This window comes from Python bivittatus, unplaced genomic scaffold, assembly GCF_059951505.1.
Source record: "Python bivittatus isolate LINGU-HERP-01145 unplaced genomic scaffold, Pbiv_v1 ctg000570_np1212, whole genome shotgun sequence".
NCBI lineage: Eukaryota > Metazoa > Chordata > Lepidosauria > Squamata > Pythonidae > Python > Python bivittatus.
In genome coordinates this window covers 554612-576202 of record NW_028277097.1, presented here as the reverse complement: position 1 = coordinate 576202, position 21591 = coordinate 554612, and the positions used below count along the sequence as shown (strand labels likewise).

The 21591-nt window shown below is 38.9% G+C and overlaps 1 protein-coding gene across 18 annotated transcripts in view; it reads right to left on the bottom strand.

The window, feature by feature from the left end:
• The window catches only part of ERCC8 (ERCC excision repair 8, CSA ubiquitin ligase complex subunit), a 73871-nt gene that overhangs the window by 14725 nt on the left and 37555 nt on the right, over nucleotides 1-21591 (bottom strand). For 3 of the 18 annotated variants that reach the window (XR_015798286.1, XR_015798287.1, XM_088152855.1), the window contains exon 10: nucleotides 6821-6868. Coding sequence is in view for 5 of the 18 variants with exons in the window: in XM_088152855.1 (XP_088008981.1) it covers nucleotides 6821-6868 (48 nt within the window). In the remaining 13 variants the exon portion in view is untranslated. The other 15 variants (XM_088152854.1, XM_088152858.1, XM_088152857.1 and 12 more) reach the window with 13 other exon arrangements.

The window sequence follows — 21591 nt, the reverse complement described above, 5'->3', positions numbered from 1 at the left end:
CTTTATTATTTTTATTTTATTCAGCTTTATGGATGCTGAACTAGAAAAGTAATATGGGAAACTAATGTTGTACATGGTAACTGTGGCAAGATTATTGTATGCACAAAGGTGGAAGAATAATGAAATACTGTACCTACGATAAGAGGACTGGATTATAAAATTGACGGAGCTTGTGGAAATGGCAAAGCTGACCAGTTTGGTCAAGGAAAAAGCAAGACTTTTTTAAAAAGACTGGAAACCTTATATGGACTTTGTGCTGAAAGAAGAAAAGCAAGAACTGAAGATTTGTGGATTTGAGGATTAGAAAGGAAAGAGGTAGGGGAAAGAGTAAGATGGCAATTACTCAATAGAAAGAAGAGCAGAGATCAAAATTCTATGTTTTTTTTTTCTAATTATCTTTTTTTCCTTATTTTCCTTATCACTTTTTATACTTTTATTGTATTGTAAAATTCTAATAAAAATATTTTAAAAGGAAAGAAAGAAAGATAGGTTGTTTGGACATGTTTGTTCTTGGCCTAAGGATGCTCACACCTTTCCTAACAACTCCCACTCCCTGCTTGCTGCAAGATGCTCTTGCATTGAGCTAGTATTTAGACATTGCATTGTTTTTGCTTTTACATGCCTGCTGTTCCTGCAATTGCATGGAGAAATTGCCCAAATGCTCTCCTCATTCTAATACCAAAGGCAGATTAGTTTCTTTATAGGTGGTTCAGATTAGTATCATGGGAAAAGAAAGATATTAACTATTGAGCAAATGAAGTCACACCCTGCCTTAATGCTGTGACTTCATGGTAGATAAACCCATACAAGGCCTAGATCCAGACTTTCTGCTTTAATGTGTAAAAAGGTTGTTGCTAGGGCTTAGCCCTCATGAAAATCAGACTACTCAGCTCTGAGACATTTCACATGGGCCCACCATGAGTATATGCAAATGTACATGATGTAGATTCTATAATTACAATAATTATGACTTAAGAGGTGTGGCCCTTGTTAATGCAGAAATTATGTGCATTTGGGGCTAATCACAGCTCTGCTCAGTGTGTATATGAAGGTAATGTGTGGAAGATTCCAGTCTGAATGAGTGGTGTATATTGAGAGCCACTGTGGATTTTAAGTACATGTTTATTCTGCTTTTGTGTAAGCATATGGAGATTCAAAGATCTTCTGGATGCACTTCACAAAAACAAAACAAAATAAGGCACTTTGCTTTAAGAGTATATCCAATGATTATTTTCTATAACAATAGTTTGTAAAGCAGTGAGTTGGCCATACACACAGAATATTTTCTTCTGAGGTTAAATTAGTTAATAAGTAATGCTGTAAGCAGACCTGTTTTATTATTTATTATAAATTAATAATTTATTATTTATTATAATGTTTCTCTCCCACCTTTCTGCCCATCAAGATCAAGGATATTAGAGCAGCTAACAATATATAGAATAAAATATACACAGTCACATCTGAATAAACTCATCAGGATTAGTAAACACCAAAAAAAATACATCTCCCTCCTAAAAAAAGAACACCAACTAGATATCCTTGTCCAGTTGAAATATTTTCTTGCACAATTTCTTTTGATCTTGGGATGTAGGATAGTGAATAACAAAGCTTGAATCCCAGTACTGAAAAGGCCCTTTCATGAGTATGTGCACCTAAAATGCTTCTGAAAGTAAAATACAGAGCAATATCTCATCCAAAGATCTCAATGTATAAACAGCTGCATTCATTTTCTGTGCAGGAGGTAAACATGTCTTGCAATAGGAATGTAGGAACATAGATTCTGCAATTGCTAAAACTATCAAACCTTATCCCTCTGAAAGAGGGAAGAAAGTTCCAACTCTGGAGGGGGAACATAACTTCAGAAACCTTCTCCTATCCCGTGTGAGGTTGGTTTCCAATATCAGAAAGGATCAAAGGAGGAACATCAGGAGAAACCATTGATCAAAAGCCATCTTTGTATATCTCCCCAAACTGCATCTATCGTTCCTGGAACTGGTAAAGGTGAATTCCCTCCCACTGATTTCAAAAGAAAGGAATATCATAAAATAGAAAATGAAAACCAAGTAGAAATGTTATTCATTCCTCACTTCCATTCTCTCAATAGGAGTACTACAGGATTTTGGATCTCTAAATTATTCTAATGTTAGTAGTTATGAAGACAACAGGATTGCTCTGTCTATTCCTCTTGTTTTATACTGTCTACTGTTAACTTGCAATGGCTTTATAGGATTTCAGGCACGTATTTTCCCATTTTACATATGATTAGTACTTGGCAAAGAAACAACACTATATTTTTTCCTGCTAGCTTTCACTCAATGGAATTAAATAGAATTTTCTTGACAGATTTTTTTTTCACAGAAGAAAATTTCAGAGACAGTTTCATGGATGGAATACATGTTCTTGCACTTATTTAACAATGAGGTAGCAAAAAGCTGTGTGTGTTTCCATTGTACAATCATCTTTCAAGTAGCTTGAGGCCTCCCTGGATTTCCACTTTTCCATTAAATCCTGAAGGAAGACATCAGGAGGGAACACCTGTTGGACTTTTTAATAGCAATACTATTGTTACTACTAAGGTAGAGCTTTGCTTTTGAGAAAATATTAAAGAATTTCTTCTTCCTCTAAAAAAATTTGGAAAAATAATCCACTCCATTTCTCTACACACAACTTTCAGTATTGGACAGGTTTAAAAAGTCAATTATGGCCCAGTTTACATATAATCCTTTAACTGATATGGCTGGGGATTAAATTTGGGTTCTTCTGTATGTAGCCTAGTGATCTTCAACCTATTTTTAACCAATGCCCAGTTCTCAGTATTTTTACATTTGCAATAAATTTACCAAATGTCCACACACATAAATTATAAATATCCATCTTCATTAAAATCAGGTTTGAATTTGTCATCATTGCAGAGTTCCAAAATTTCCCCTTAACTGTAACATCTTCATGACATACATTTATTTTGAATGGGTTCATCATGTACACATTAACCCTCACATTTATTAAGTTGCTGAATCAAGTCATTATGTCAACTCTCAGGACATATAAATGGTTTCCAAATTATCTATGTCAGCAGTTTGAAGCACAATTTGTTCTTGTGCTGAGTGTTAGATCTTGGTATTTTTAATCACTATATATTTAATATACAGGTAGTCCCTGGGTTAAGAACATCCAGTTTAAGGATGACCCACAGTTAAGATTGGAGCCTTTTGTAGCAAAATTTGAGTTAAATACACAGTGACTCAAGCTAAATACGCAATGGTTTGAGTTAATTACACAATACCAATTATACAGCATAATACAATAATACTGTTCTGGCTTACATATACATTCGACTTAAGGACAGACCTTGGGAACAGAACTTGTCCTTAACTTGGGGACTACCTATATTTAAGTTCTAAGCCCAAACATGCTAAATAGGATATCAAACAATTTTCCTTCAAACAAAATATATTTAGTATACATACAAATGTATTGTTCATAGAAATATGAAATTATATGACATTCATTTCTTTGTTTTAATGCAAGATTTGTGCTTGGTATCCTTTAAGCAGAAATTCATGCCTTAAAGTTGATAGATTCAAATTAAGATCTCCAGCTTCTGTTACATCCAAAAGATTTCTTTCTTTTGTGAAAAGACTGTACTGAAACCTGATTCAACTAGATAAGACATTGGGAAACCTAGTAGTATTAATTAAATTTTGTCCACAACTGTGTTGAGGCTAAGAGCATCTTTATGTTCTGTCAGGATTCTAATTTCCATTTTCATTAAAATGAGCTTTGAATTTGTCATCATAGCAGAGTTCCAAAATGTCCCCTTAACTGTAACATCTTCATGACATACATTTATTTTGAATGGGTTCATCACGTACACATTAACCTTCACATTTGTTAAGTTGCTGAATCAAGTCATTATGTCTCAGGACATATAAATGGTCTCCAAATTATCTATGTCAGCAGTTTTGAGCACAATTTGGGAATTGTTCTGAGAACTGATAGAATTATTTCTGTAAGATATTTTGCTCAAATAGAACTAAATTGCCAATAGATACAGAGATAATATTTTTGCAGTTGATAAGTGTCACTAGCTTGAAGTTTCAAATTAAGCTTCTTAAACAGATCAGGCAAATTAAAACATATTTTGCATACTTCACAATTTACATTAGAAATCTTCTTTGCTTTATAATGTTAAAATTATCATATGCTTTCAAATTAATTCAAAAATACTTTCATTCTTATAATAACTGCGGCAGATAAATTGATACACAAGAGTTAAATTAGGTTGACCAACCAAATCTTATTGTCTCATTGACATGACATATTGCTGCTGAGCTGGTAACACATTTACCAGTATAATGACAGATGGTGCTAACTGCAGTTTGCCAAATACAGATAAAATTGCACGATAGTCCAAAAAACACAGAAGCAGGAAAATCACATATATTTAAAAAATACAGTTGAATGAGCAACTGTATTGTTTCATTCAGTTTTGTAGTACCCACTAGAATTTTTTTTTTTAATTGCCCACTGGTTGGTAGTATTACCCAGCTGAAATCTACAATATCATACAGTTCTGTGAAAAAGTATTTACCCTCTTTTATATTTTATGACATTTTATAAGAGAAGAAAGTTCATGGAATAGAAAGCAGGCAGTGGATTTCCCTCCTCTCAACTGCAGAGTATGTCTGTTGTCCAAGGAATGTAAAAAAAATAGCTCAGCACATTCCTCAAGCCTTACTGGACATCATGCATAATGCTTGGAGAACGTATGTTCCCCAAGGCCTCATGGAAATTAGGTATATTGACTAGGGAACATACAAACACTTGGTGATTACAGAGTAAATTACAATATTCTTGGACATCACGATCTAGGTTCCAGATTGGTAACTGGCTCCATTAAATCTGATGCCTCAAATATGGAGGAAAAAAAAAATTCAAAAGTGGGTTAGAGTTAGGGTTGCCTATATACATGGGCACCACCAGGTGGAGTAAATTTTACAATGTGCAAACTATTCTGCAATATTCTTAATTTCACATACTAGTAAAATAATGGTTAGGATCATCCAACACAGATTAGAGTCCTACATAGAAAGGGAGATGCAGATGTCCAAGCTGGCTTTAGAAAAGGCCAAGGAACATGAGACATTATTGCTGATGCATGCTGGATAATTGAGAAAACCAAAAAATGCCAAAAATAAATTAGTATGTGCATCATTGATTATAGAAAGGCATTTGATTGTATTGATTGTGTCAAGCTGTGGAATGGGCGTAGAAAAATGGAAATGCCAGGACATCTCATTGTCCTCATGTCAAGGCTATCTTGAATTTCTTTCCAACCCCTTCCTGTTTTTGTGGGCTAGGTTCATGTTTTGTTAATGGCTGCCACTTATTTTCTTCAAGGCTATCTCCAGGTGAGCATGGAGTCTCTTTAGAAGAGCTAAATATAGAGGCACCAGGCCAGTCCATAACAAGGTCACCCCATGTTGTTATTAGTTACTACACTCCTGCAGTAAATGTTGTGTCATAATTTACATTGTTTTTCTAGGTCCTAAGTATCATTTTCAGAGTGTATATAACCTGTTTCCTTGTGGGCTTTGGGGTTCTTCTGCATTCTTTTGGCAAGGAGCCCAGCAATCACTGCAGTTGTGTATGCTAATAAAAGTTACTTTGTTGCATCTATTTCCAAACACTTTGGTTTCTTATTTAAGTGGGCATTTTTTCCCACAATAGCCAGGTGTACTTGGCAAGATCAGAAGGTCAAGACTGAGGCAGATTGCTGTGTTTGGTGCACCCCTGCCACTTTTGCAGGTGCATGATCTCTGCCTTTGCCCTTTTCTCCAAACAAACTCACTTGGAAATATTTGATTGGGATTTAGGTAGTGGGAAACCTCCGAGGGAATTTTGCAGGAGCAAATCCAGAACTCTGGGTCTGAATCCAAGTGCATTGCAACTCTGAACAACAAGTCAAGGGTTCCTGTCATTTGACTCTGCAAGAGAGAATAACAGGCATTGAGGGATTTGAAACCCAACTAAAATACCTATGTGTGCAAAAACGGGAAAGGAGGTAATGGGATGACAATTGTTGTCTATTGTTTGTCTTAACCTGCTTCTCATTGATTGTGGCATGTTTTGTCCATTGATATATTCCCATCTATATATCAGGACTCGGCCTCTCTTGTTCTCAGTTGTTCTCACTTGTGGACCTAGGGGAGATTCCCCCATGACCTCCGCATCATGAAACACAAGGGGAAGGAGAGTTATTCCCATGTCCTACAGGGCAATGAGAGGTTGTGTGCATGGGTATAAGTGAGAAGCCTTTTCCACTAGTGTGTGTTTATACCTCTATAAATTCACTGCTGCTGATCAGAGCTGTCTGTTTTTAAGCACTCTTTAAAAACCTACTTGGCAAGGAATACGGATGGAGGGGTTTTGCTCCCTGAATGAATGCTGTTTTTATTGCTGCAGTTGTTTTGTATGGTATTGTTTTAATTTTGTAAAGCCGACTAGAGTTATCTGGAATAGAGTGGCCTATAAATAAAATAAAATAAAATAAATAAAATAAAATAAATAAATAAATGTCAAGATCAAAAGAAGCAATTGTTTCTCTCTATTCTGCTTTGGTCAGGCTGCACCTAGAATACTGAATTGAGTTTTGGGGACCATATTTTAAGAAGGACATTGATAAACTGGAGTGTGTTCAGAAAAGCAACCAAGGTGATAAGAAGCCTGGGAGGAAAAATTAAAGAGGAATGGTTGGAGGAGCTGGGTATGTTTTAGCATGAAGAAGACTACATGGAGACATGGTAGCTTTTTCACATACCTGAAGGACTGTCATGTAGAAGATGGGGCTGAATTGTTCAGAGTTGTTCTAGAAGAGAAGACAAAAAAGAAGTTTACATGACAAGTAAGTTGTGGTTGGACATCAGGAACATTTCCTAATGAAACAAGCTGCTCAATCACAGAATATGTAGACTTTCCTTTGCTGGAAGAGTTTAAAGAGAGCTGGATGGCCCCCTGCTGAGGATACTCCACTTAGATTCCTATACTGGGAACACAGTTGGAGTAGATCAGTATTTCTCAATCTCAGCAACTTTAAGAGGTGTGGACTTCAACTCCCAGAATACCCCTAGCCAGCATGCTGGCAAGGGAATTCTGGGAGTTTATGTCCATACATCTTAAAGTTGCTGAGGTTGAAAAACAGTGGACTAGATGATCCCCAATAATGCTGCTCTCCCTTAAATTCTATATCTCTATATGTTGCTTTATTTAATTCATTTAATAAATAAATACTTTATTGATTATTTATGATTAATTTATTGTCATTTTTATAATTTTGATTTATTTTTGTTCAGCTTGTAATTTTAATTTGTTGTAACCTGCACAGAGTCTTTTGAATTGGGTGGACTATAATACTGTTAAATACATAAATACATAAATATCATGCTGAACCAGTTTTACTGAATAAATACAACTGTCTGGGTTCAGACAATATGACAAACCATGAATCATTTTATAAAACAATTCCTACAATATATGAATGAACTCATCATCATCATCTTTATTACGGTCACAGACCAGAATTACAAATAAAAATACATTAAAAATACATTGAATGAAGTGAACAGAACATAATATATTTACAGATTGGTGGGATCATCTGTGGGCAGTCAAAATCTGCCTAATTTTGCAGACAGTATAACAAAATTTAGCTACGTTCAGGGAAACTAAATCATTCTGATCAGATAGCAACAACTGGATGTAAAAAAGACTCATCAATATATGAGCCCAAATCATGCAAACTAAATTATGACTCTAATCCCACAATTAATTTACCCAGTCAGCTACCACCCTAGTCAACATTCCACACAGATGGTCCTGGCAACACACAATGACACTAACAAAGTAAAAAGTAACCTTTTAGTGAATAAAAAGTCAGTACACTCTTCCTTCTTGAAATGCCTAGTATCCTATACTGTAAGTGCTTTCCATCAGAAGGGTTACTTTAGAAAGATTTCATTGCATCAGTGGCCAGTGATCAAACAGACATTGCAGTCAGTCAATGCTTGGGAGGAGTATTCTGTTCATAATATGTTTATCCTGGCCCTGCTATTCTTAAAGGAAATAATCTGTGTTAGATAGACATGGATAATGTAGGTCTTGGATATAAAAGGATGTGACCAAGGTAGCTGTTGGGTGCTCTAATTCAGCTCTTGCTGCTAATCTGAATAGTCTGAAGGCTGATGTACTATTACAACAGGAAGTTTGCTACATATTTCTCTGTTGTTAGTCACTGTAATAAATATACATCTACAATTTAAATGACTACCTGTATTCTGACTGCTGCTTTCTTCTTTCTGTCACATGCCAAATGAAGTAATATATCTTGGGGATACAACTGGGATACTCATAGTAGTCAGACCCCTACAAAGTATGTTGAGTGATAGTTCAGTGATAGAACATATTATTTTTCATTGGATCAACTGGTACATTTCTGAATGGTTTCTGGTAGTCCTTACTGCTTAAGAATTAGATATGTACATATCACCTAACACTGGATACAAATCAATTTGGTCAAGCTGCTGATTTAAATAGTTGATTCAATTTGATTATTTAAGTTGTTGAATTGAGTTGATTTGAATTGAATAGTCAATTAGATAAATAGCGTGAGTACATGAATGTGAAAATTCATTGAATCACCAAATTGATTTGAAGGCATTTAATTCTATTTGAAACATGGAACTGACATAGTGATCAAATTCAAAATTACAATTCAAAGGAGTAATTGAACTGAATTGCTTTCCAATAAAACTTTGTAATCAAAGCTTTGTGCAGCCTTCTCTTGACTCATATCAAAAGCTAAGCAGGATTGGATCTGGTTTATATTTGGATGAAAGACCATCTAGGAATTCCAAGGCTGTAGACTAGTTTAGAAAGTTGAAAAAAAAAAATAGAAAGTTGGGGGGAAAATCCTGGAAATAGGCAGTGGCAAACCATTTCTATAATACTTCAAGGAAAGTGCATGAACAGAATCACCAGAAATTAAGCTTTCCTTTATTCTAAATTATAGTGGTGAAATGAAGACATCCTGAAAATTATTCCACTCATGTCCACAACAAACTGTCAGTTAGCATGTGCATTTTGTATATACAAGGATGGATCTTGGGATTTAAGCAGAAAACAAAATGGACATCCTAAACAAACAAGTAATTGAATGTATAAGGCCATCAAATCAAGAGATTCAAGGCGAGTTTGATGCTTGTTCACCTTTGCTGTAAACCATGCTTGCTTGCTACTTTTTCCAGATTACTACTGTCTATACCAGTTCTACAAACTCGTGCCCTTTGGCCTACATCTTTCATCCTAACCCATCATTTTACTATTGTACAATATCCTTAATTTCACATGCTAGCAAAATAATGCTTAGAATCATCCAATACAGTTTAGAGCCCTCTATGGGAAAAGAAATGCCAAACGTTCAAGCTAGCTTTAGAAAAGGCCAAGGAACACGAGACATTATTGCTGATGCATGCTGCATAATTGAGGAAGCCAAAGAACACCAAAAAGAAGTCAGTATGCGTGTCATCGATTATAGAAAGGCCCTCAATTGTGTCGATCATGTCAAGCTGTAGAAAGTGCTCAGAAAAATGGGAATCCCAGAACATCTCATTGTCCTCATGAGAAAACATATATAAAGGTCAGGAAGCTACAGTACAGACAGAACATGGCAAGGACAGGCTGGCTCCAGGTTGGCAAAGGAGTGAGCAAAACTGCATACTCTCCCCTTATTTATTCAACCTATATGCTGAATATATATTAAGGGAAGCTGGACTGGAAGAAGATGAGTGTGGTTTTAAAATTGGAGGAAGAAATATCAATTACCTGAGCTATTGTCAGGCCCAGCCCAAGAACAATGGTGAAACAGTCCGGTTGAGTTAAGTTCCTTTATTTGCTTACACCACATAGACAGAGTCTTGCCAGATTAAATCTATACTACTGCAACTAGTGGACATACCCTGGGAGATTCTAGGGAGTGGCGATCCTGAACCTCTCTCACTTCCCATGCTCCCCCTGTGGACTGTGTTGTCTTTTGTCTCCTTTCTCTTCCTGGAATGCACCCTCCCTTCCTGATAGCCTTGCTCTCTGTTGCTATCTGCCACATCACCCTCCTCTTCATAGATACATTCCATCACATCTATGCTGATGATACTACCTTGATAGTCAAAAATGCAAAGGATCTGTAAGCCCTAGTACTAAAAGGAGCAGAGTGAAAAAATGGGACTAAAATTAAATAAAAGAAGACCAAACTAATGACAACAGGTAGGACAACCAGTGTTAGAATGGACAATGAAGACATCAAAGTGGTGGATAGTTTCTGCCTTTTAGGATCAACCATCAACAGTAAAGGAACAAGCAGTCAAGAAATACGCCGCAGACTAGCACTTGACAGAGCAGCCATGAAAGCCTTGGAAAAGGTATTCAAAATGTTGTGATGTGTCTATACCTAACAAAGATCAGAGCTGTGCAACCTATGGTATTCCCTCTGGGGAATGGAGGCGAAAATTGGACAGTTGGAAAGTTGAAGCAGGATAGAAAGAGTATTGATGCCTTTGAACTTTGGTGTTGGAGAATATTGTGGACAGTTAAGTTAAAAAAACAAAACAAATGGATCATCGAACAAATCAACCCAGAGTTCTCACTTGAGGCACAAATGACCAGGCTCAAATTTTCCTACTTTCAAATTATCCAATATGCTGGCTGGGGAATTCTGGGAGTTGAACTACATATCTTAAAGTTGCCAAGTTTGAAAAACACCATTTTATACCATGTAGAATCAAGATGGGGTTACTTTGGGTCTGATTCTTATGCTTACTTCTTTCTCAGGTCTGAGATTTCATTTCCTGTCTCTGTTGCCTATTAATGGTTTTTGCATTCCTTTGCTATCTTTGTCTCCCTCTCCCAAATTCTGAGTAATATGGTCAAAGGTTTAGAATTTATAAATGTAATTTCTAGGTCTTTTTTTCTCCTTTTGGTTGCTATGCTTATGAATTATGGACTTGTGTTAATCCATTTAATGCTCTTATATATATTTTATACATTTCTTTTGTGGATTATTTTATCATAATACAAGAAAATAAATGCTTGCTGAGAGCAATGGGAATTAAAATCCAGCATGTAAGAGTCTAGCTTATGTTTGCATGGCACACTGAAGCACAAGCCAGCCAATCATTTTTAGCCTAATGTATCATAGGTTATCATCAAACCCACATAATTAGTTTATAGTTTGGTGTGTGATGCAAACAGAGGAAAATATATGAACTGAATAAACCATGACGAAGCATGTCGCATAAACACAATCATTGGCAGCAGCATTTCAGGCAGTATTCTCACCTCTAATTCAAGATTGTGGGAATTGAGCCTCATTCCTTCTGCATGAAAATTAGTAAGCAGTGAACAATTGTGCAACTCTTTTACATTTATAATTAACAAAAAATGAAAGGGCAAGACAAAGAATAGGAACGTTTCACATAAATACTTAATAAACCTGAAGAGAAAAGAAGAAATTCTTGCACTTTGAAAGTGGGGAAAATGAAAACCAGTTTTATTTATTTAAAGCGGAGGGGGAATCACAGTAAGCCACTTTGTGTGAGATGGGAGGCTATATAAATGTGATATATAAATAATTAATTAAATTAAATTAAAATTGCAGTATTTTAAACAGCTAATTTAAGCTGCTTATAATACAGCGAGTGGAGAGCTGCTTTTTGCATTGCAAGAAAAAAAATAACCAAACCTTAAGGAAAAATAATTTAAATTCAGGCACAAATGTTTGCAAAAGGGGACGCGGTGGCGCAGTGGCTTAATGATGCTGAAAGTTGCCGGCCAGAAATGGTCGACACTTCAGCGGTTCGAGCCCAGCTCCGTGCGGCAGAGTAAGCTCCTGTCTCCTCCCCAGCTTCTGCCAACCCAGCAGCTCGAAAACTTCCGTGAGTAGATAAATGGTACCTGAAAAAGGCGTGAAGCAACGGAAACCCCGCCTCCTGTGCTTGCCAGCTGGGCTCTGCTCTAGGAAGGAGGCAATGGCAAACCACTTCTGAAACACCTTGCCTTGAAAACTGCAGGGACTCATCCAGGCAGTCGCCGCAGAATCGGTCACGACTGAGTGTGGATTAAAAAAAAAAGTTTTGGCAGCACTCCTTCTGATGTTGCTATAATTTAGTGTTGTGGTCCCCTCCAAGTTGGAGGATTTTGATGCGAAGGAGCCTGCTCCAGAAAAACATCAGCCTCAGGAATCAAGGAATAATTAGCATCTGAGGCCGATTCTGTTAGTGATCAGGTTATGGAGAATCTGATCCTGAATGGCCACCCAGGCCGAGAATGTGCTGTGTACTCTGGAGATTTGAGCAAAGGTGCTCTGTGCAACTTCTTGCAAAACAAAGCTGGCAATGCTCTTAGCTGGGACCCATCAGCATATATTAGAACCACTGGCCTTCAGCTCACTATTGGGAACTGCTCCAACCTGGGCTCCTTGCGCTCATGTGTTGAATTCCATGTGTATCCTGAACATTTGGCTCTCTGTCCTTAGACCAAATAACTACATTTCCATGGTATTTGAACCTAGGTTAGTGATTGGACTAAACTACCTGTGTGCTGCTTTGGTGTTGGATTTCTTTCTCGAACAAGTTCTCACACTTTTCTAGCTATTGCTGTTGTGTGTCCATGGGCTTGCACATATGTCCATTCCTTGTTATCGCTTGCCAAACCAAAGTAAACCATTTGAAACTCAGCTCCATGGGTATGTTCAGCCTGAAACAGGACAGTTTCTTCCCAACTCAAAGAACACACAGTGAAGGGAGGTTGCTTACTGTGCCACTACTGCCACAAAATGTAGTAGGCACTAATGCAAAACCAGCAGCTGAAACTGTCACTTTTGCTACTTACCACCTGGCTGAATGAACTGCAGATCCAGCCACCACAGCTTGCCATTGCTCCTCTGAAATGGGACTGAAAATGTCTCATTGCTGTGCCAGTGAAGTTCTGCAAGACTCTTGTCCAATTCCAGCGTTCTTCACACAGTACAAACTCTACACAAGTCTGTGGCTGGAAGACTTCTCATCAGACTGCTGTTGAGGGGGCTTGTGATCAACCTCCTGGATCATGTTTGTGCTACAGTAGCAGAACTCTCTGCTGGACAATTTCAAAGAATTGAGCAGGCAGCTCCAAACCATGTTTGAGGAACAGGTGAAAGCCCAGACTGCCAACTGATGAATGCAAGAACTGCCAAGGGTAGAGTCTGTTAGGTAAATATGTTTGTTACTGACTTTTAGCTCCTCATTTACTTATTAAATCAATTTGTATGGCTGTCCATCTCACAAATGTGACTCTGGGCAGCTAACAACACATTAAAACAATAAAATCAACAATGATGAAATTAAAAAACCCAAAAGACAATGAATAGTGGCCACTAACTGACCCATCTAACCTCCCAGCCTCCAGGCCTTGGAGCACATCCAGGTTTTCAGCACTTTATAGAAGGTGAGCAGGGTCAGGGCCAATGTGATCTTGTGTTCCAGATGGCACACTTTCTCAAGATTCGACCTGGAATGATGTGCTGATTGACAAGTTCCAAAAAGGCTTGCTGATGACTGGTTGAATGAGGCAAAATTGACTGCCTGGCCATACTGAAGGATCTCAATCAACTCTGCCTACACACTGCCAGGCATCTCTAGCAACGCAAAGCCAGAGCCTATGCTGGCAAGACTCCAAGTGATTTCTGTAGGCAATGTCTCCTGTGCCTGACCTGTTTCTTCCCCTCACAGAGCAGAAAGATTGGAGAGGAAGGGATTACAAGTGAGAAGGCAGGCACATAATGGGGAATACACTGGGCTGTTTGCATAGCACACTCACGGTTGCTGGTGCCAGCACATTGCTTTCAATGTGTATTCCCCATTGTGTGCCTGCTTACTCTCTTGTAATCCCTTCCTTTCCACTGAATGTAAATACAAACAATTCCATTCTTGTTAAGTATCTCAGGGCTGGGGAAAGGTTAGGAGGCAAACAAAAGCCAAAAGTGTGAAACTGATTAGTCGTGTCAGTTTCAAACCAGCTATCCCAGCGCTGTTGGGGTGAGCATCCCAAAGGGTGGGAAAGTGGGGGAAAGGAAAGCATAGTTGCAGTCACGTGATTTCTCACTTAGTGACTACTTCGCTTAGCAATGGAGGTGCCAGTCCCAAATGTGGTTGCTAAATGAGGATTACTTGTACCATTGCTGAGTCAGTAATTTTATCAGCATGCTGTAAAATTGTAAATATTATCCTTGGTGAAACATGAAAAAAAGATATTGAAAATCCCTATGTCAGATAACATTATTAGCTGGTGTATACATGACATGTCTGAAGACACTGAGTCAAAAGTGATAGCTAAAAATAAAGAAGCCGATTTCTTTGCCATTCAGTTGGACAAGTTAACTGATATCACTGGAAAAGCTGAACTAGCATTCAGCAGATTTGTTTGTAATGGAGACATTACTGAACAATTGTTACTTTGCAAATCACTTCCAGAAACAAGAGGCCAGGACTTTTTTGATGTTGTGACAACTAGTTCTCACAATTTGTTACGGAAATCATGCACCTGCATGGATGGTGTTCCCTCAATATTGGGAAACTAAGAGGATTTGTCACACGGGCCAAACAAAAGAACCCTGGCATTGTTTTTACACGGTTTCCTGCACATAGAGGCCCTCATTTCAAAATTACTTGAACTCCAAACGTACTAAGACAATCAAAATGGTTAATTACATTAAGACTAGGTCATTAAAATCGAGGTTGCCTTCAGCACTGTGTTCTGCCATGGAAGCTGCTTACACATTACTACTACTGCACACGGAAGCGAGATGGCTATCTCAAGGGCAGATTCTTTCAAAGTTCTATGAACTGAAGGAACAGCTTCTAATAATTTTTATATCAGAACAGTCTTAGCTGGCTGACCTGGCTGACTTGCTTAGTGGTAAGACCTGGGGTAATAAAGTTGCATTCCTAGCTGACATTTTCCAAGCTTTGAACACTCTCAGTGTGAGTATGCAGGGAAAGAATGAAAATATTCTTACTTGTACTGGCAAAGTTATCTCCTTCAAGGAAAAATTAACACTGTGGGGAGCCAGAATAAAAAATGAGAACATAGGTGAAATGTTTGAACTGACAAAAAGTCACAGACTGGACAAAAAGCTTGATTTAATTCTACAGCATTTGTCACTGCTGAGTAAAAACATTGAAAAGAATTTCCAATCACTTGATGTATCTTCCTTGGACTGGGTGAGAGATCCATTTGTATTAAGTGCATGCAAATTAGCAGAATTAACTATTGCGAAGATTTGGTGACAGAAATCAGAAATGATAGAGGACTGAAACTGAAATGCTCATCAATAGATATGGCCCCATTCTGGTTGTCTCTCTCAGAGGAATACCCGATCATCACAAGGTGATGATTAAAGCACTTGTTCCTTTCTCAGCATCTTATCTGTGTGAGGCTGGTTTCTCTGCTATGAACACAATGAAGAGCAAGAATAGGCCACAGTTTTCAAACACTGGAGGAAGACTTGAGGATATGCTTGTCAACCATCTGCCCTCAGACAAAGGACATCATAAAACATCACCAAGCAGAGGTTTCTCACTGATTTATTTTTTTTAAATAACACAATTATTAAAATTTTAGTTATTGAATGTTAAACACAATTTTAATATTTTTTTTAAAAAACGAGTCCTTAAAAAACTGAAGGCGTGCCTTGACCATTTTAGCACCTTGTCAGTATACCATGAGATGAAAAAGGTTGAAAAATCACTTCCTCAGATGTTTCATTAATTTACAACTGAATAGGACTCAGAATCCATATACAATAATGCAAAGAATATGTCCTCCCAGATGAGAGTTTCTGGCCAACTACAGCTACCACATGTATTTTTTCTCATCCATACAATTGGCATCCTTAGTTCCTGCCATATTCTGTTACCTGGAATTACAGGTCATCTGCAGAGAGCCATGAAGATGGACTTGAGGGAAATATTCAGAAGCTGTTACTGAAACAGAAAGGGCAGAAGCATTTATCAAGCTCTAGGAAAAGAGATAGTATTTGGAAGAGACTCAGGCTGGCTCTTCCCTGACTCACTGGAGGAAAAAAACAATCAGATTTGCAAGATTCTGTTAATACAGCCTATCTCAATAAAGTTTACTTCTAGTCTTCTTGTGGAGTCTGTTTTCTGGACATCCTTGAAGGGCTTATATCATCCACCAAATCCTCCAGAACTAGTTCCACAAAGCCAAGGAAGTCTACAAGTACTCTACAAATCAACACTGACAGCTGGGCAGTGGAGGATTTGATCTGGATTTCAATGCAGCATCTGGTGACCAAATGGCATGCAAGTTGGATCACTAATTCCTGGGGATATTCTCAGTGGAAACTCTCATCAATCTTGTGGCATACTATCAAGTTCCCACCTACCTACAAGGTACACTGAAATTTCCCATTGCTCCCTGTCACTTTTGAGTCCACACTGTCAGCTGTACCTCTCCTGCTGCCTGTCATGGTATAAGGGGAGCCAAACTACGAAGTAGCCTATATTCTGAATACCTACCAACATCAAGAACTGTTCCAGTATTTCATTCACTGGAAGGGCTATAAGCCAGAAGAATGGTCTTGGGAGAATACTGACCAGGTCCATGTCACACATCTGATTCAGCTGTTCCATCACCAATAACCCAACAAGCCCAAGTCCAAGCTTTTCATGGGAGGTAGGGGCCCTGAGGAGGGCTCTAATGTGAGGGAGCCTGGTCCAGATAAATGCCAGCCTCAGAAATTGGGGAGTAATCAAGCACCTAAGACAGATTCTACCAGTGATCATCTGGAGCAGCTGCACCAAGAATCAGATGATGGAAATCCCAATCCTGAATGGCTTCCAGTCTGAGGATGCACTGCATATTCCAGAGAGCTGAACAAAGGTGCTCTGCGTAGTTTCTTGCAAAACAGTGCTGGCAACATTTTTAATTGGGTCTACCCAGTGGCTGGCCCATATTAGAACTACTCTCAGCCCTTGGCTGTGTTGGGAACAACTGCTACAACCTCAACTCTGCATGCTCATGCCTTAAGGCCTGTGTATATCCTGAACCCTTGGCTCTCTGACCCCAGACTGGAAGACCACATTTCCATGATGCCTGAGCCTTAGACCGTGACTGGATTATGCTAATCTGTGCTGTTTTGGCTTTGCCCTCTTTCTTATGCAAGCTCTTATACTTTTGTAAGCGTCACTGGTGCATGTTTTCCCTGTGTTGCTTGTACAGATAGTCCTCAAGTTACGATTGCAATTGGGACCACACCAGGATTGCCATCGCTAAGCAATGCAGTCATAAAGTGCAATGTCACATGACTACATTAGCGATGGCAATCCAGGCAGTCCTGGATGTTGTCATAACTCAAAGACACGCAAATCATTAAGCGGGGAGCAGAGGGAGTTCCAGGTAAGGAGTGCGGGGATGCTGCAGAGGGGTGTGGGGGAGGCCCTGGGAGGCCTTGCACAGGCCACATGTGAGTTAGGGAGGGGATGCTTGGTGCCGCGCAAGCTCAGAAAGGCCAGGGAATGAGACCGCGAGGTGCATGCAAACACAGGGAGGCTGTGGAAAAAGGGCACAGGGGTGCATGTGTGTGAACATAGGGAGGCCAAGTAAAGAGGGTGCAGGGTGCGTGCAGTTGGGAGGCTGTGGAAAGAGGGTGCAAGGATTCAGGGGTGCAAGTGCAGGGAGGCCAAGGAAAGAAGGTGCAGGGTGTGTGTGTGCAAGCACAGGGAAGCTGAAGAAAGAGGGTGAAGAGGGCCTGCATACACGTGTGTGATCGCAGGGGATCCATGGAAAGAGGGTGCGGGGTATGTGCGTGCGATCGCTGGGAGGTTGTGGGAAGAGGGCGTGGGGTGTGTGCGTGCATGTGTACAATCTCAGGAAGGCTGTGAAAAGGGCACAGGGTACATGTGCATGATTGCAGGGAGGCCTTGGAAAGAAGAGGGCATGGTGTGTGAGAGCAATTAAAGGCTGGGGGGCAGAGACTTACCCAGTGACTTGTGATCTTCCTTGTCAGCTTCCTATTGACTTTGCTTGGGGGAAGCTGGCAGGGAAGGGCATAAATGGTGATCATGTGATTGTGGGATGCTGCAACTGGTCATAAGTGCAAGCTGGTTGCCAGGCACCCAACTTTTGTTCATGTGACCACAGGGGCGCTGCAATGGCTGGAACTTAGGACTGGTTGTTAGTCCTTTCGTTCAGCACTGTCATAACTTTGAATGGTAGCTGAATGAATGGTTGGTTGCTGAACGAATAGCTGTAAGTTGAGGACTACCTGTAGTTACTCACAAAACCAAAGTAAATGGCTTGAAACCTATCCTGTGTGTATTTAGCCTGGAAGAAAACCTCGTGACAATTTCATATCTGCTCATTTTCTTTTTGAAAATTGATAATTCAGATGATTATCACTTGAACCTCTGTTCAGTTCTAAAGATCTTGGAGAAGGAAAGAATGAGGTAGACTTGGAGAAGAGATTATACAGTTCAGGGATTGAAGCAAATGTGAAACAGAATCTCAAAATAATCCCACCTTGATTTTGTTTAGCATAAGATGAGACAAAGAGAAACTTGGGCAGGTTTTCAAGATACTATTATATCCTATCATAATGAAGTAGCATTCCTGGAATCCCTGTTGACTGTTTCTTGACCTGGCCTACTTCAAAAGGACTGTCATGTTACATTTCCTGTAGAGAAAGAAGTGGAAATAAGGCTGGTTTACTGGGAGACCACTGTTTCTGAAACTGCAAAGTGTTGTTCAAGTATCTTTACCTTCCAGGATTTTGATAACATGAGACTCCACTGTGTTCACTTTGGTTGACTGTGAGATAGAAAGATGTGCCCTGATCTCTTTCACATTCTATTGACCAAATCAGGTTTGTTCATCCACATTTAGGGATGTTTCTCACTCCCAGAGCAAGACAGCACCCTACAGGTTCATCTGCACAAGTTGCTGTTGACCACATGTTTGCTTCTTCCACCAACCTGTCCTTTGGTCTTCCAGAAGTTCATTAGCATCAATATTAGCAGAGCTATTATAGAAGCTCCCAGGGAGCACAGCAAAGATATGGAGTTGATTTGCAGTTCTAGTGAGCCAGTTCTTAGTGTAAAAGTAAGTGTACAAATAAGATGTGTGATGGGGAATCTCAGGAAATGTGTCAATGGAAACTTCATACCAACAGTGGGAAAAACTCCAACATGCTTGTCAGAAAGCCAATTTAACCCTTGAGATGAAAATATTCCCATTCTTTATACACATGATTAAACCATTTTCCTAGTTTTAATATATTTTGATTATAATGCAGTTCTGTCAGCCTCACTAGGTAGACCAGACCAGGAAATCAACCCCATAAGAAGGCTAAAACTACTTTTATTGAGATTGGCTATAATAATAGAATCTTGAAGGTCTCAGTGTGTTCTACTTACTTCTCCTTCTTATAGTTCAGTGAATTAGGGAGGCATCTGCCTGAGCTGCTTTTGAATGTTAACTCATTATTCTTGACTTAAAAAAATATTTCAGCCCCTTTTGCCTGGGCAACAATTCCTGCATCTTTGTCAAAGTAAACTTCCATACTCTCTACAAGTTCTGATATAAGGAACCCTCTTCCCCAACAAGAAGCAGGTGTGTACTAGGTATTATATGTAAGCATGTTCCACTGAAGGAAATGAACGATAATACTAGCTCTACCTCTCCCATTTGCTCTGCCAGCAGCAGCTGCCAGCAGATAAAGGCACTCCTTTTTCCTGCTGGCAGTTAGTAGTAGTACTTCTACATAGTATGATTTCTAGTGGAAAGGCTACATGTCCTGACAATATGAAATCATGGAATTATCTCTGAGACATGTGTTTTAACTTTGTTCTGAAACATACACCAACCAATTTAAAACATACTGTACACTGAGAACTTCGCAAGACAGAAACATTTAAGGCAATGACTCAAAGGTACTAGATGCTAGAGGAGCTGCATATGCAAACAGTGTATAGCAACATACAGACTAGCAGTAGGAGAAGGAAGAACTTGCTAAAGATACTAAGAGACAACAGTAGTTAACTAAGATATTCACTCAGGAATATCTGAACAGTAAACATCTCTCACTCTATTTACTATGCTATCTGGGCAGTTGTAGTTCAGTAGCTTTTGGGGAACTGCATACTGCACATCCATGCATCTGAAAACAAAAGTACTGGTAAGAGCTTCATTATATATCAGCAACTCTGCTCTGAATGCTGTCAAGTAGTACTGCAGAAGAGCTGTTTGGTCCATCCCTTCAACAGTATCTGTGATGGAGGCTGAGGTCCTAGAATCTTTTCTGTCTAAAATTATTCTGTTACGTGACTGGACAGCAAATAGATTTACTGGGCTGCCACTAACACAGAGGCAAGTAGCCACATTTTCTATAAGCAACCACTGTAATTTTATTGCCATTCTTAATTTGACAATTAACTAAGATACCCATTATTAGTCTGACGTAAAGGAGATGTTCAGCTTTTATTCATCTACTGTATTTCCAGCCATGAAAATATTACACACACACAAAGCTTACCTCTGTATAAGAAATCCCAAGACAAAAATTTTGTGATATTAACGGATGTCAACGGAACTGAGGTCTACTGAAGAACAAAATATGAGTAGGTCCATTGTATTTTTACAGAAGAGAGCAAACACATACAAAGAAATACATTCTTACTTCATTATAACTGAAGCTGTAAACATGTTGCTTGGCTAAAATTTGGGAATAACAAAGTAGAAAAAAGGAAAGTACTCATGGAATCTGAGGGTTTACTGTTTAAATGTTAAGAACCTGGAAAGCATAGCTGTGTCTGGTCCCGATAGTCAGTGTTCTTCATTAGAAAACGCTGCATGATTTATCATCTTTATGTTAACAGTCGATTAGGAATTCATCCAACCTCATCATCACTGCTGCTCCAAGCATCTTCATATGCAGGATTTAAGCACTGCTTAGAGAGCAACTAAAAAAAAAAAAAAAGGAAAAAGGGATTTCAATCATGGAAAATTAACTTGTGAATGGATTCTGTCTCTATAAATCCCTTGACTGCCACCGGATTCTGCTATATTATCATATAGCAATATGGAAATAACTGCATGCAAGTAAAGGACAGGCTCATGACCAAGACTGCTAGGAACTACTCATGTGGGCTAGCTGAAAGTAAAATTCCTTCTGTCTGGTTTCAAGTCTTTTCCTTAAGAACAGCAGCCAAGCAGCTGAAAACAAGGGTCATGCTTCAGCCAATATTTTCCATTCTGCATGGGTTTTATCCTGTACCTTAACTTCTTCAGCAGTACTGAAAGGATAAGAAATAGAAGCTATGTCCTCATCTGGAATGTAAAGGATTTCTTACATATAATAGTACACACACTTCTAAATACTGAGCCAGTCTCCCCAGCCTAAGTACAAATATGATGAACCTATAGAATAGATCCAATCACACCTCAAATCAGTACAATTTGAGACTACAATCTGGCATGAAGAGCTAT